The 17,613-nt window shown below is 38.0% G+C and overlaps 1 protein-coding gene across 1 annotated transcript in view; it reads left to right on the forward strand.

Moving 5' to 3' along the window:
- Positions 1-17,613, forward strand: part of tmem8b (transmembrane protein 8B) — a 43,167-nt gene that overhangs the window by 23,357 nt on the left and 2,197 nt on the right. Inside the window, exons 8-12 of the mRNA XM_044376989.1 lie at positions 108-231; positions 2,891-3,033; positions 4,344-4,522; positions 8,366-8,512; positions 14,812-14,928. Coding sequence (XP_044232924.1) covers positions 108-231; positions 2,891-3,033; positions 4,344-4,522; positions 8,366-8,512; positions 14,812-14,928 — 710 coding nt within the window. The remainder of the gene's footprint in view (positions 1-107; positions 232-2,890; positions 3,034-4,343; positions 4,523-8,365; positions 8,513-14,811; positions 14,929-17,613) is intronic.

Genomic DNA, 17,613 nt, shown 5'->3' on the forward strand with positions numbered 1-17,613 from the left:
TTTTTCTGTAGGAGTGCAGGCTCTTTCATTTTCCAACTCTGTTTCAGGGTATTATCTGTCATTACAGAAACAAAACCCTGCTCTGTCATTGTTTTCTTCTGTTGCAGAATCCGTGGCCGGGTTTTTCCTTTCCGTGAACGCCTCCGCTAACATCACCAAACTGAGAATTCCCTATCCACAAACAGGCACCTGGTACCTCAGTCTGCGCTCTCTGTGTGCCACTGAACACGGGTGAGACTGTCAATAATACCTCTGCATTTCTTTTTTTCTTTTTTGTTTCTCAAAGGCTTGCATTTTGTGTCACGAGGAAACTTCACTGAAGTACCTTAAAAAGTAAAGTAAAAGATAAAAAAAATGGGTCCCTATGCCCTATGCCTAAAAGGATGAACAACTGGCACAAATTTTTAAGTGCTTAAAATGAAATAAAATTGTGTAGAATGTATGCTTAAGAGTATTTAAAATCCAGATGGTCCTCAAAACATAATTTACAAGCAGAAATTAATTGAAACCAGTCATATGATGGGTGCTCATGAATTTCACAGTCCATAATCAGTTCTTTGGCTTGGTCCCAATCTCCCGAAGCAACCACTGTGAGACAATATTTGCTGTCAATTACAGGAAGACAATTGGAAATATAGGATATTCAATTTTTTTAAAAACTCATCTGCGTATAACAATCCCTAGGTTGTTTACCATAATTAATAATTCAGTACTCTAATGAAGACACCATGCTCACTGTTTAAATGGTGCAGCCTCCCTCATTCAGCCACATCCTTTCCCATCTGTCACCCAACAGATACATTTGGGATTGGCTTCTGGCAAACACCTAGCATATGACATGGAACAGGGTTAGATTTTGAGCTTTAAAAAAACAGATATCTCATGTAACCATATTTTCATGTTAACAAATATGTTTTTTGTTTGGATTTGTTTGTTGTAATTTGCATAGACCTTATGAGCAGGGTACATTCAATTCCTGCACCCATTGTGTTCGGTTTATTTCTCTTGTTCAACATAACAACAGGACATCTGTTGCTTGCTTTGGGAAAATGTTGGGTCTCTGTAAAATAAAGAGTACGGTCTAGCTAGGCCTGCTCTATGTGAAGAGTTCCCTGAGATAACTTTTGTTGTGATTTGGTACTATATAAATAAAACTGAATTGAAAAAATGAATTGAATTGAAACTCACATTGGGATATTTTCACTGAGTCTCCATAAATTGAAACATTCAAATTGTTGTTAGACTCTCAGACTAAAAGAGCAAGAATTCCTTTTCTTCTTATTTTGTACCAACATTCAACATTCACGCAGGTACCATATTATACACAGACACTATATTCTCCACCTCTAGTACCGTAAGTAGACCAAAATGCATTGCGACTACAAGGCACAACTGTTATCTTTTGTTGACTAGGAAATGTCTCGTAATCTCTATGGTTTTATCCACTTAACTGTACACTTGAATCCACAGATGAATGCAATAAGCACATACTCTTTTTCTGAGGGTTGTTTAAAGTCATTGTGAGAAATGTCAGAAAGAAAATGTGGGGAAATGTTTCTTATTAAGTTGTCTAATGCAATGTTATTCACAAGATCAGTATTGAGTAAGTATTAGCTATTCAGCAGATTGAGCTGTTTTGACGAACCTTTAATGGCATAAAAATGTGAACAGAATGAAATTAAGCAGATTTTTCCGGGGCCACTCTGGAGTTCCAATTGAATCTGAATAACAGATAATAACAGATGGTGTGGGACATGGACTTATCCTCACATGAGAGCTTTGCTGTGGTATGGAAATGTGGAAAAGCTTTCACATTCCTATTTGTTAGATTTCCGCAAATTTACACATGCTAAATAAATCAGGTCTTCTTAGAGAGGAAAATAGGTAGTGTGAATGACAGGTGCTCTTCAAGGCTACAATTAAGTTGATTGATATAACTTTTTATAAAAAGAACAGCTGTGTCGACTAAAAGATGGGTTCCAGCAAGGAAGCACATTTTTTACCTCCTGGAGTTTCATTCTCCGTGACTGATTGTAGAATCCAACAATTACAAAAGTGGCAACGCAAGCACAAACATATTTTCTGTCAGCCCATGTAATGTCAGAGATAAGCAAATCATATATAGGTCCATTGTGCAGTTGTTGGTACAGTTAACTGCATAAAAATGATTTTTTAAAAATTTACCATAATCATTATCAGGCCATGAATTCTGACCAAACCATTGTGCTGTATGGTAAACATGTAAAAAAAAAGACATTTAAGATGAAGTAGTTTAAGATGGAATGGATAGTTCTTCCTGATTATTGTGAAAATTTGATGTACCTAATTAAGATATCTACCTATTAAAGATTAAGCTATCACAGTATCATTATTGGTCTATAAAGCACAGACATAATTTGTGGAAAATGACCTTTAGAATTGCTTTATGAGGTTGGAGATCACACAAGAACAGTGTAAAGTTGTCTGACATCTGACAAACCTAAAATGGCCTTATAATCTCCAAAGAGTTGTGATGATGATAGTCTACAGACATGCTAGCTTTTCTTTGAGGCTGCACTTTCAGGCACAGTGGTTCTTTGAGCTAAATGCAGAGGATCACCAAAGTCATTCATCCTCTGGGCACCATGAATGTCTGTACACAATTTCATGATTATCCATCCAGTAGCTATTAAGGTACTTCAGTCTGGACCAATTTGTTTGGTAAAAACAACTGCCTATAAATAAAAATATCTAGCATGAGTTAAGAATATGCAAATTGATAAACATTTGGAAGGACGACCTTCACAAATTTCCATCTTTATACAGTTAAAAATACACCTAAATTTATCAGTGTTTTAGTACTCATGTTATTCATCCCCATTTAATATTCTGCCTGTCTGTGACTTTCCAGATTTGAAGTATGCACCAATGTCACCGCCGAGGTATATATGCGCTCTTACCTGACTCCATGCATCAATGACTGTGGGACATATGGACAGTGCAAGCTTCTGCGCACCAACAACTACCTTTATGCTGCATGTGAATGCAAAGCAGGTAACTCTATTGCAATGAAGTTTTTCTGTTGGTTTGCTGATTTGAATGTGTACATAATGCAGTTGTGAGCTAAATTCAGATTAGGTAATTATGTCTACTTTTGATTTTATTTTATGTCCATTTTATTTTCAAATTACATGCACATCACAAAACACCATCTATGGAAGGCAATTACAGACAAAAACAAAGCAAGTTGTTTTATTTATGTGGAAAAATAATTGTATAAATATGGTGTGTACTCAACATCGCCTTTATTTATTAATCAGTAATTAATAATTAGCAAAAAGCATGATAATGAATTAATAATTGGAAGCCTTTTTCAGCAGTCAAAAGCTTTTTTGCATATAAGATAAGATAAAAGTTTCTGTGGGGAAATTGGGTCATCACTGCTGCAAAGGATTTCTAATTTGTCGGAAAATACATCATACAGAGTGACAAGGAAATGGGAAAGAACAAGGTGGGACGCCACAGGTCATTTTACCAGAATTGGACTGAAAATATGGTGATTAAATTGTATGTGCCATTGTCCAATGAGTCATACAGCGACCTGTTATTAATCTTCCAGTATAAGCCGTTTTGATAAGACAATAAAACACACTCTTAATTACGAACAGCTTTTTAATAAAAGATGAGCTTATGAAACTAAACAAAGCGTGTCCTCAGAGGCTTTTTTAAAATCCTGCCTTTGATCTTCTTTTATCAGAGCTGGTTTCTCTTCAGATAAATTCATTGTCATACTTCATATATGTGTGACTGCTTCCTGGCAGGCACTTTGCATTCAGCTCTTGCCCTTGGCCTGTCTGAAACCCTCCGTTCAACAGGGCTCACAAATATTTAATTCACACTGTCTTATCCAATCCCCCACTTGATAAGGATCCAATTCAAGTGGCAAAGCAGTAGTGTTTTAACATAGGAGGAGTTCACACCAGGAGGCTCATTGTGCAGGATAAACAACTTCACATATCTGTTTTTGATTATTTTTCACTGAGAAATGTGGGGCTGATGAAGCATTCATCTTGTCTGGAGATAAATATTTTATTCATTTTAAGAGATACTGTAAATTCTAAAGGGATGAGCTTTTGAAACAAACTGATTCATCTTCTGTAGATTTTTTTTCTCGTCTGTTCAGCCAAAAGATTTAAGGAGACTCTCCTAAAGTTTGTGTAGAGTTCAAGGAAGACAGAAACAACTCTGACTTCAGTCTTTTTCTAACTCACAAACGCTGAAAAAACAACAGCTTCCTACTCTCTTAGATCTTGACTTTCTTATATCAACGTACAGTGCTGACTGTGTTTGTGTTTGTCTGTTAGGCTGGGATGGCTGGGGATGCACAGACAACTCGGAGGCCTATTCCTACAGTTTCCAGCTCCTCTCCACCCTGCTGCTCTGTCTCAGTAACCTCATGTTTGTCCCGCCAGTGGCCATCGCAATCCGAAGCCACTACCTGCTGGAGGCTTCAGTTTATATATTCACCATGTTCTTCTCCACTGTGAGTGACTGCCAAAAAATCAAAGTGGTGCATGTTCTACTCCCTGCTAACCTTTGAAATATATCTGGGTGTTATACCAGCACAAACTATTGGTGAAGTAGCACTACTTCTACATCTACATCTGCTGATTTTTTCTTATGAGACCTCAGGAACAATATTTTTTCCATCAGTTTCTGTGATAGACAGAAATATTTTGATGATTATAAGCACAGCTCTTGCTTTTATTTTAAATGCATGTCACTGATTTAAAAGTACCCTGTGGACTTTTTGATTACTAGTGGAGCTGTGGAGCAATGTTTTTATCAAGTACGCACACAAGGACATACATGAACATGAGGCGGGCGACCCCTTTACACATTTCTGCTACTGGTGTCACACTATTCCGCAGATTAACGATTGATGGCTGTAAAGCGCAAAGAAACATAGCAATGCGCAAACAAAGGCAAGGGAAAAGAAGACTGCAATGTCGCAATCATGGATGTAAACACTGGACAATCTAAAGTATTAAAAAAATTGGCTTGGCAAATGTTTAAGGAAGAAGGAAAAGATTAGGTTAAATGAGAATTCACCAATATTTAGAGGAGGCAAGGCAAGGCAAGGCAAGTTTATTTTTATAGTACATTTCAGCAACAAGGCAATTCAAGATGCTTTACATACAACATTAAAAGCATCGAGACAAAGTACAACAGAAACACACCATAAAAGGAAATTTAAATACATTGAAGACAGTCATTAAAGAGCCAAGAGAATAGAAAATAAAAACAAGCTAAAATAGAACAAGACAGATACAAGAATAAAACTTTCAGTGCAGTGTAAGAAATGAATAAATATTTGATTTAATAAAAGGCAACAGCAAACAGAAAAGTCTTCAGCCTTGAACTGAGAGTTGCAGCAGACCTGCAGTTTTCTGGGAGTTTGTTCTAGATATGTGGAGCATAAAAGCTGAACTCTCCTTCTCTGTGTTTAGTTTTGACTCTGGGGACAGAAAGCAGACCTGTCCTAGATGACCTGAGAGGTCTTGATGGTTCATAACGTAGCAGCAGATCAGAAATGTATTTTGGCCCTAAACCATTCTGTGCTTTATAAACCAACAGCAGTGTTTTAAAAGCAATTTCTTTCTTTATTTTAGGGAGACCTGTAAAGACACAGTAGTCGAGTCTACTGAAGATAAATGCATGGACAAGTTTTTCCGAATGTTGAGACATAAGTCCTTTAATCCTTGATATATGCTTTAAGTGATAGTAGGCTGACTTAGGGCTGCTCAATTATGGCAAAAATCATAATCACAATTATTTTGGTCAATATTAAGATCACGATTATTTAACATGATTATACTCACTGACTCACATAACAGAAATTATCCATGTTATGAAATGTATCAATCCACACAGACTCACGTGCAAGTGACACGCATTTCATGGAGCTCCCAGTCTATTTCTGTTGCATTTAGTGAAGCATAATCTGCACAGACAGCTGTTTAGATCACACAAATATTCTGCTGTATGTGTTCTGAACTTATTAACAGTATCTACGTTGATTGATCAAGGCTCCCAGTCTGTTTGTGAGCTGCCTGTTTCACTACAGGCAGATTCTTCTCACTTGCTAAGGTGGGTGGGGAAATAAAATCAATGAATTAATAAATACAAACACTGTCGATTTCTTCTCATGGAGCTGACATGAAAACTATTTTGGTTCAGTAAATTTCTGCTGTCAGTCAGCCTGATGAAGGCAGTTTGGCTTGCCTCTGTCCTAAAGGAAATGGGTGCGCTGGATTTCTTAAAACACAAGAAAACACAAGAGTATCATTGCAAAATGGAATGCGGCACAATAATTGTTTTATCTCTTATCATGATTTCATAATTGTTGGAAGCCAAAATCGTAATTGAAAATAAAATTCAATTTAACGCCAAGCCCTAGGCTGACTTTGTAATTGTCTTAATGTGGCTGTTGAAATGTAGTAATTGTAGTTTTTAACATTACCTATTGAAGCTGAGCACTGACTTTTAATCATTCTTCCTTGGCTCCAAAAACAGTTACTTCAGTTCTGTCTTTGTTTAATTGAAGAAAGTCTGGCACATCCAAATGTTGATTTGTTCAATGATTGGTTGAACACATCAACACATCAACATCACACAATTTTGAGGTTTTCCATAATCTGAGCCAGTGGAAGCATGTAGATGTTGAACAGAAGAGGCCCCAGAATGGGTCCTTGGGGAACTCCACAGGTCATTTTTGTCCACTCAAATGTGTAATTACCTATAGACACAAACTAGTCCCTGTCCTTTAAGTAGGATTCAAACTAATTTAGTAATGTGCCAGAAAGTTCCACCCAGTTTTCCTGTCGGTCTAGTAATATGTTGTGGTCGACCATGTCAAATGCAGCATTGAGATCCAGTAACATTAAGACTAAAATTCTGCCACTGTCTGTGTTTAAGTGGATGTCATTAAAGATCTTAACAAGAGCAGTCTCAGTGCTGTGGTGTGGTTGAAATCCTGACTGGAAGACATCAAAACAGTTGTTTGTGCCAAGAAGTTGTTCAGCTGTTGAAAAACAGCTTTTTCAATGATTTGACTTAAAAACAGGAAGTTTGATATGAGCTTATAATTGCTCATTAGTGAGGTGTCTAGATTATTCTAGTGGCTTGATGATGGCAGTTTTCAGGTCCTGTGGAAAGACACCCGAGAGAGGAGACGTGTTGACAATTTGTAGAAGATCTGAGGCCTGAAAACATTTCTGAAAAAAGCCTGTAGGCAGAATATCAAGGCAGCAGGAGGAGGATTTCAAATGTTGCATAAACAGGAACAAAATATGTTTTAAAAGGCACTAAAGCCAGGCATTTAATATGTGTCTAGTTGTGGTTAAAAATAATCACTGTGTTTTTTAAAAGGACAACTATCAACTAGTAATTTAAGCATGTACAAATGCAAAATAAGATGTTTTCAGAAAGTAGGGTTAGATATGGATTAAAATATAGATTATCCAGTTTTTCAAACCAAACCAGTCAGACCTTTTCTTAGCCTGGAGATAGTCAGGCTAAACCTGAGGTTCCTGACTTTCTTTGTCTAATGTACCCCCACAGCCCTGTCAGATGAGCTCAAGTACCCATCATGCTACAAATGAGTACATTTGAAATTATTTAATGTCATTTAACACAATTAATTATTTTAAAGTGGATATTGTAACAATATGTTTTTTCATAAAATTGAACTGTCTCATCTGTTTAGGTTGATTTGGTCAAGTTTGCGTTTGTATACTATCACTTGAAATAGCAGAACCTGGACTTTTCTACCATTTATCCATTATTTTTAGCAAACTATTTTAACTTAATTGATATTTTACATATAGATATTATAATAGATATTATAACCATTATTGGCCATTATAACCATTAGACATTTATTCATTACTTTTAGCTAACTTCTGTGCTGGCTTGCTAACTAGTCTTCATGCATGCTCAAACACAACATGTAGTTTGTTTTCAGGTTCAGATGTTACTCTATATATGGATTTTTTTTTTAAATCAAATTGCAATTTCTATTTTTTCAAATTAGTAGAGCTATGCCACAATCTTTCCACATACCCCTTGGCAACTGCAGAAATGCCCCCTGGGGTACAAGTACACCTGGATGGGAATCACGACCAGAACAGGTTTAGCTAGTCAAATAATAGTTTTGATGTTGGGGAAGAAAGAACTCACCCTGTTGCCATTTATTAGCAAAGAGTGTGTTTTCTACTTTTAAAGAATTCATTATAATTTCACTGAACCCATTTTTAGCTTTGCAGTATTATGACTGAGACATCACCTTTTTGGTCTAAGATGCCTTTTCTCTTTCTCTGGGCAGTTCTACCATGCATGTGACCAGCCAGGCATTGTGGTCTTTTGCATAATGGAGTATGATGTCCTGCAGTTCTGTGACTTCCTCGGGTCTCTCATGTCAGTGTGGGTCACTGTCATTGCTATGGCCAGGCTAAAGTCCATCATCAAACAGGTAGGTCCATTCTATAATTCTGTCTAATTAAACACACTGACATAATTGGAATGACAATTGACTATTTTAATGGAAGTATAGTTTGTGAAAAAGCAGTCAGTGTATGTTATGTTTGACTGGATTAATAGTGAATAGTCATTTTGTTTTCACTTTAATAAAATGTGTCAGCTTGCAATTTGAATGTGCACTACAGTATATGTTCGGCATTCAAGAAATTTGAGTCATGACAAAGTGCAGAAGGTGTGAGCAAGCGGATCATTTCCACTTGCATAGTTTTGAACACCAGGTGAGTTGAATGTTCAACATTTCTAGATAAATTGTTAAACATACTATAACCCCACATGAATGCACCACCTGACACAAAACCAAAGCGGAAAACCTGAGTGTCACATTGCTGGTTTGTGCTCCATCAATTCGCCACGCAGAACAGCACATGCCACTCATGCTGACCTCAATCAATGGCACCATATGACCTAAAAAAAAAAAAACGCCACGTGTCCCAACCGCACTGTTAACAATACAGACCAATAAACACATTATTTACACCACATGTGACTGAATCCAAATAGAAAATGTACTCTACTGTACTGCCAACTCTTTAAAGCGGTGAAAATATCAAAAATGAATTTTACCACAGCATCTCCACTATCTGATGCTGTTTGATCATCAGCTGACAGAGATTCAACATCATACCTGCCACCTCATATGAAACCTGAGCTCCATTTAAGCGGTTTTCCCAACCTTGCCACCACATAACAAACAGATCTGCAAAGCCAAGAGGAGTGCAGCCAATGTCACAACCTTTACAGTAGTCCTGCTCACACTCAGATTGGCTCGATTGTCTCTCCAACCAGGAAGCAGCTAGAGCAACACTAGACCTATTTTCAGAGGTCTGGAACCAGACATCCTTTGACCATAATGCATGTCCCCTGTCATGCAGTGCAGCCTGGCAGCACCTAAGCTTAGAGCTCCATGTTAGCGGTTGACAACTTGAGATAAACTCTGAAGCAAAGAGGGATTACAAGACTGAGAAGGAGAGCTGTAGAGCTATGAAGGAGAGCTATAAATGAGTACTGCATATGCCTAAATGATTAGTCCTAAATTGAAAGATCAGTGTGTTAGAATCAGTGATGTGAGGTGCTAAATTCTCTAGTTGTTGACATATTGCGGTGGATCACAGTAAACACTAACAGGTGCACCTTCTCCCTGGGTCACTCCCTGGCTGCACACCAAGATGGAGCAGTCTCAGGGAATGTGTGTGTGTGTGTGTGTGTGTGTGTAAGTGTGTGTGTTCATGTCCATAAATGAGACAGAGCGAGGGGAGGGTGAGAGAGGAAAGAGTAGTGGGAGGGAGGGAGAGTGTACGAACATCTGCTGTCCTCTAGAGTTTTCATTTTTGCTGAGCGCTGCAGTACACAGTCACTAATCAAATCGCACATGTCAGGACTGGCAAGTGGAACTGTGTGTGTTTGTGTACTAGAGAGAGAGATGGTGTGTGTTTGTTTGTTTGTGTTTGTTTGTTTATGTCCATGACCACAGCAGCAGTAGAGGGTGAAGGACCCAGGATCACCTGATAGTGTGTATGAGTGTGATTTTTGGACCTTCAAAGGTCTAAAAGTTTACACAAATATGTCAGCAAACTATCTGCAAGGACATTTTGTGGATCACATGAAGGGAGAGCTTCAATCTTAACTGGTTGAAGGTTGTTGCATCCAAATCAGTTTAAAGGATAACAGGATACACTTTATTACAACTTAAGTCTTATCTTTGTAGTTTGGGCTCTCTTTTCTGTTGGTTATGACCCAGACCCAGAAACACTGAAACATAGATTCAACAAAGTTTGATATGGCTAGAAATTAATCATCTGGTAGAGCTGGTCATCCACTAACCACAGAGTTTGGTGGTTAGGAGTCCGTATGTCAAAATGTCCTCGGGCAAGATACTGAACCCCTAATTGACCCCAATGGTCAGGCCTTGCACAGTAGCTTGCAGCCATCAGTGAGTGTGTGTGAGTGAATGGGCGGCAAAAAAACTGTAAAGCACTTTGGACAAAAGCACTATATAAATGCAGCCATTTACCATTTGCAGCCAAACATTGAACATAATCCCTCATAGTACTAAACAACTGTGTCTGCGCACAATTGCAGCAGGTGCAATAAGTTTGTCTGTAACCTGTGATGAATGTTTACAATGAACCGTCTGGGTCATTCTGTTCTCCTTTGTTTTCTCTCCCACATATTATCCTTGTGTTTAGATCAAAATTTACTGAAGCATATTATGCATTACATATATCCATCATTCTGAGAGTAGGACAATAATTACTGGTGCTACAACATTGCTTTTCCTTTTCATATAATTCTACAAATATAACACAACAGAATAATAGCTAAACAAAGGGTCCAATAAATAAGCAGGCTGACCAACAATCTACAGGGCAAACAGGGAATTTGGACAGCCACCTTGATATTGATTTAAGCACAGAGCAGACCAACCAATCACAGGGAAGAACAATATGAAAGGCAGCCAATCAAAGAAGTAGATCAGCCCAGTGCACAATGAAAGCTCATAAGTAGACCTTTGTGCTTAGTTGGTCTGCACCATATACTACACTGTTCACAAAGGTCAAGATTAAACATGCATGCTCAAATTATATTTAATTATTTAAGGCCCCTTTGCACTGTATGATTTTAGGCTGTCTGAGACTGAAGTTGACAATCCTGAGAGTAACATGGTAAAATCTTTGGTCCTCAGTGCAGAACAGTGGTCCGGTGTCAGAAATTCGAGACCAAATTCTCTCAATGTGAATGCTGCTACAACCCATGTCTACAAACGAACCAATCAGAATACAAATTTGTAAGTGCAGTTTTTTGAATAAGGTTTAGGGAGAAAACATACTTGTTCTCCTTAGTACATCCATGGCAATGAAAAAGAACTTTGTGTGAGTTTGATGCATATTCAAATGCTTAACCATACATTTAGGTAAAATCTGACATGCTTCATATAGATATCATATAGTCTGACACAAATTGCCACCAAGATTTTATCATAGGTGTCTTGCACACTGTGACATGCTATAAACTTGCACACAGTCTAAAGACGGCTTTAGTAACATTTGTCTAGCATGGCCCTTGTAAGGCGGTTTATTGCCGCATTGCTGTTAGACATGTTATAATCCACACATACATAAATGTAGTATAGATCTATATAATGTTGGAAAGCATGAAAATATATAAAGCAGATAAAAATAGGCTTCCTACAAGAATTCCTACAACCTCGTCCGTCACAATGACAGATAATGATTCATTACAGCACAACCCCCTTCCTGTGAGCAGCCATGCATTCATGCCTGCAGACAGTACATGTATACATGCATGTTTGGGTGCTACACTTTTATCCAGCGGTACAGTATGACTGATGACTGTTGCTGCACAGAGTCCTCGGGCTGCACCACACTGCTCCTCTCCTCCTTGCTCTGTGCCAATTAGTCCTGTTCTGCAGGCAGGTCATCCCTTCCATGCCTGAAAACCCCCAATTTCTCCTCACGTTCCCTACCAGACAGAAGAATGCAGACCCCAGGCATCCTGGACAGGCTTAAGTTTTCCCAATGCATGTATAGCACACCTTATTGATTTTTTTTCCCTCTCACTTTATCTCTTTCATATCCTGTGGCGTTATGTCAAATTGTGAGCTTGACAAAAAAAAGTTAAACTGGTATTATTTATAGAATGGGCCCTTTATTGTTAGTGTTTTGTTATCTCAGCCAGGCACAAGCCTGGAGGGGATCATGCGTTTGGTCTTGTGTGTGCATGTGTATCTGTCCACTGCTAATCTTGCATACTACTGGACCCATCAGCCTAATATTTTTTGTGCACATTTATGACTGTATGCTCAAGGACATCTCGTGGTTGCGATGATTCCCAATTTTTAAAAAAACTATTTTATAACACAATTGACTGATCTGTTTTATGCCGCCACTGACTGCTGACTCTTCACTCCTCTTGGTAGGGGCCACAAGTGATCAACAACTGCTTCAGTTTGGAATCTTGTTTCCGCTAGGGACAACCAGTCGTGCCTTGTTGCCACGATAGATCAATCAATGCCAAATTTCGGTACCCTGAGAGCGCGTTGCATTTCAAAAGTTTCCTTATGAGCCTATCATAAAGCTTATACTTTCATCTTTTCAGCAGTCCTCGCCATTTTACGATATGTGTTATGACATAGCAAAATGCATTTCCGGCAGTCAGCTAGACTAAAAACAAGGCTTACCTCGTCTCTTGAAGGCCACATTTTGTCCTTTGTCGTGGCTCAAAAACTGACAACCAGAGAAAAATTCAGTCTCATCTTGAACCGGAGCATCTGCAGATTAATTCCATACCTGATATGTTATGACTAAAGTTAAATACGATACAAGATGAATAAATCCTTGTTTTTGATACCTTTGCCACCATCTTAACTGTACACAGCTGGCGGAGATCTGCACCCTACTGAGTACACTCTTCTAGTTTTCATTGTTATAATGTGGCTTTCACTCACAGAGAGGAAGTTTCAGTTTATGTATTTCATTTCAATAAAATAGAAGAAAAATGCCTGTTATAATTTGTCAGAGTCCAAGGTGATGTTTTCAAATGTCTTGTCTCATATGTCATACAATCCAAGACCTGAAGAAATTCTACAATGATATAAAATGGAGAAAAGCAAAAAGTTGTAGCCTGAGAATGTTTGCCATTTTTACTTCAAAATGTTGCCAATTACTTTTCTATTGATATACTATTTGATTAATTGACTAATCCTTTCAGCTCTTGTATTACTCTGCAAGCCTCAGTGGAGGTCATCAGCACTTTGAAATACAAATGTTGACTTTAACAGAGCTCAGTAGACACACTCATTTTCTGTGATGACGTCTCTCTCACTGATACTTCAAACTGATGTTATGTTTACACTGTGATGTTTTTCTTTTAACTTTCTTAACACTGATTTGTTTGCCATCAGTGAAAGTCACCTCTAGTAGTGGCTGTTGACACTGCGAGATAAAACTGGCATTATTTTGTATTTTTCTTATTGTCAACAAATTCCTGTGAAAAGACCAAACAACCATGCGTTAAACCATCTCTCGTACTTATTGATTTCCCTGCCCTGTTTGTGGAACCTGTAACCCTGACTCTACTGAAGTAGAAGATGTACATTTTTAAAAACAACTCACATATAGGTTTCATCTTTCAAGGCTAAGATATTTCCTAAAACAGGTGGGCACTGTAGTTTATATCAAGTGTTATTCAAATAGGAGTACAGTAAATAGTGCATTTGTTTGGAACTATTTTCAGTCGTGAATGAACACACATTTGGTGCAAAAGTGTATGTGAGACTGATTCAAAATAACCTACAGTGTCCATGTTCTTGGTAATGGAAGAACATGTCACCTGGTGCAACAGTGCAGCTCATGGAGGTGTTTTTGAGTTTTTGGACAACAATGACAGGTCCATGACACATAGTGTTAAGAAATAATCTATATCAGGCTTTAGCTGCACAGATAATACTGGTCTGTAGGATCAATTCAATGTTGGTTTTGATCTTTTCATGGGATTTGTTGATTAGAAATATTTGGAAAATTTTCATCCCTAACCATTTATATCTATGCTTTTCCAAATTCAATTTGACATAACAAAGCCAAAACCAAACTTCGTTCAGCTCGACACTTTTCAAGCTAGAGTTAATGGTGCACTACTACAGTGAATAGTACCAAATGACTACAGGAAAGATGTTTCAATTCTTCTTCCTTAACTACTTATTTTTCACATAACCAACTTCACTGAACTGGCTTGCACCACAACAATCTTTTCCTCAGTAAGACACATTTCTCTTTTTCCTGCCTGTTCGATCTTTCTTTGCAGCAGCACAGTTCGCCAATAGACCTGTATGATTTCACCAGCTGAGTTTGTTAAGGAAAATATAGAGCTCACACAACCAAAAAAAAAAACAGGACACAGATTCAGAACAGAAAAGATAATGAAAGTACAGTGCACATACAGTGCATTACAGTAACTGCAAATAATCTCCTGGTGGTCACTCATTCAGTCAGTTATTACTAAGAGATTTGTGACATAACTACAAAGCTCCTGACACCATTTTTCTAACTTGTGGGGAGAAAATTACAATTTAACAGACCCAAATCAGTATTTTCTTTGTCTCCAAAAGCAGATGTGTGCTGTTTCTTCACCATACATCTTCTTGTTTACTGAAGTTGTTACAATGCTAACAATGTTTAGAGAGAACCGTTATTGATCCATGTGGTTTTTCTCAAGGTGCTGTATCTGCTGGGGGCAATGTCTCTTTCCATGGCTTTGCAGCTGGACCGTCACGGTCTGTGGAACCTGCTGGGACCCAGTCTGTTTGCTCTGGGCATCATGGCCGTGGCATGGGTAAGGGCAACTCATATATTTACTCCACAGTAGTAGCACAGTAATCTACAGCTAAAAAAAAAAAAAGGTTTATTCCACAATGAGTTTACTTGCATTTGAAAACAGTAGCCGCTGAAATTATAAATTACCAGTCAAAGTTAAAACAGTTCATGATAATTTAGGAAAAAGGTAAGAATTTAAAAGATTATTTCTCCTTCAAAAATCTTACATACAGTCCACAAAACTCTTCAAATGCTCTACAAGGGATATTTTTACACAGGATACAATATAATTATTTTTAATACATAATGTGTGTTTGACATTCATGGACAAGCTTGTTGAAACATGCGGATGAAGAGTGTCAGAACCGTCGCTCTATTGTTCCTCATGTCAGTAAGTGTAAAAGAACTTAATCCGTCATTTAGGCTCACATAGGGCTGGAACATGTGCGTGGCTAAAAACTGTGGGTTTCTGACCAATGAAGCTATTTTACATTAGCATGGAAGGGGCTTTAAAAGTTTTGCAGCCTGCGGGTATTAGTCATGGGTTGTAGTTCCATTATAAGTCAGCTTGTACTTTCACTGACTCTTCTCCGAGTCATAATGTGCTCCCTGAACTGAGAAGATAAAAAATAATAGTCTTTCAGGCAAGGTTCTAGAAAGAAAAAAAAAAAGCCTTTAACAGCAAACCTCTGACATGAGTGTGAAAACATGGTTTGTGGCTTCCTTGGAGAAAGCTTTGCGTTGAATAAAGTGTGGGAGTTGTAGCTCTCAGAGTTTTCTTTCTGTGAGCTGAAGGATCCTACAGAAACTGTGGAAGATGAAGTACTGTTTAATTCCACCATGTAAACCCTCCAGCTTTACCCTCAGCAATGGTAGGAGACAGTATATTTTACATTAGACGAGACCCTTTTCTTCTGAGATTAACAACAGCCCTTCAGAATTCATGCACGGCGCTACTGTTTCATTCAAATGAGTCTTTTTGGAGATTTACATTAAGCCATTGGCTTCCCCTATTTGGCTGGTTTTCTGTAGGCTTTGGAGCATTTGCAATTCAATTATAGATGGTTTGTTGACATATGTTATTTGACAGATATAAAATACAGATATCATGGTCTGGTATACTGTGACGATATCTACAGAATGGAAAAGGAAGTGCATGCACATATATTCTGTGTAATGTCAATATGATGAAACAGAGAAGAATAATCTCTGATCTTTCTATGGCAATGAACCACACGCTGACAGGCCACAATTGTAACTTTTTCATAAAAAGTCACTTGAATCAAGTGACAATGTTGCAGTTTTTTTAAAGACAAACCTGGGCTCATGCTTTGATTACGTGACACTTCATTATTTATCAGCTGTTCAGTAGCGTGTGTCTGCATTTCAGCATTCCCTCCTTAATGCTGCACTTCTGAATTGGAGCGCCGCACATTTTCTACAAGAGCCCTTTCATTTCAACTTGTCATGTTTCTGCAAAGCCTGGCATTCTGAACGTTCCCAGACACAACAGAATTAGATCAGTCAAGCGGAGGGCATTGAGCGTCTGCTGCTTTGCAGGGATGTCGAGCGCAGTAAAGGGAAGGGGAGAAGTTCAGATCTGTCAATGCCAAACATCCTTAATTCCTCAAACTAAATGAGGTCCCTGACTTATGTGCAAAAAGACCATCTGAGATTGTTTGTCTTTATCAGAAAAATGTGCAGTTCCAAAGAGACTGCAACGATAAAAACATGTCATGTTTTTCTTCACTTGGCTTCACATACTGCAGATTATTGGTCCTTAACCTAAAATGTATACAACATAAACACTTAATCAGAACCATTTCCCTGCTAGAATGCATGTAATTATTTTTGTCATTCATGAATGGCTTACATTTCCCTCGACAATGTGGGGATTCTTTATTATAATGTTTCGGAAAGAAAATATAATGCAAGCAATCGGTGTTTATGAACCGATGAAAATAGTGAATGAATGTGATAATCAAGATCTCTCTAAGCACTGTTTAGGGAGAAATTTAATGCCCAAGTCTGTCTGTGCTGCACTTGCAAAAAGAATGAGCACGTTCTCTGTATTAAACAAAAAGAGACATCATATCCAGTTACTATCAAACAACAGATATGTATTATATTTAGTGGCAGCTAAAGCAGTGGCTGGCCAATCACTGATGACCAATTTATCAGCCGATTATGATGATGGACTTTATGCTGTAGCAGTAGGCATGAATACAAATTTGAATCAATAAAACCAATGTAGATTTATGAAGTGTCTCATCCCTCTGTTGCTCACATCAAAGTTAACTGCCTGCCTCTCCATCACTGAAATCCCATTGGTCCCACTTTGGACTGGCTCCTCCTCTGTGCTCTCCTACTCTAATGTCTACGTGAAATATGCTCATTAAATTAAGAAAGTAAGAACATTAAACACTCTGGTCTTTGAGATGAGTCCTAAAACAAAATAAACCAGAGTGCTTTATTTTATGGGTCCCTTAGTTGCTGAATAATTTGTAACCTTCATTTCTCAGGAAGGTTTCCTGTTTTCTTGTACCAATTCCAGAAAATGAAGGCAGTGTTTGAGTTACATTTGACATTTTTCTATCAATTTCTTGTGTAGCCTATAGCAAGTGTTTTTTTACTCAGTAGTCAGTCAAAATATAAAGTTTGTCTTCTTGTGTGTCTGTACATTACAAGCCAAAAAATCAATGAA

The sequence above is a fragment of the Thunnus albacares genome, chromosome 2 (assembly GCF_914725855.1).
Source record: "Thunnus albacares chromosome 2, fThuAlb1.1, whole genome shotgun sequence".
Taxonomy (NCBI): Eukaryota; Metazoa; Chordata; class Actinopteri; order Scombriformes; family Scombridae; genus Thunnus; species Thunnus albacares.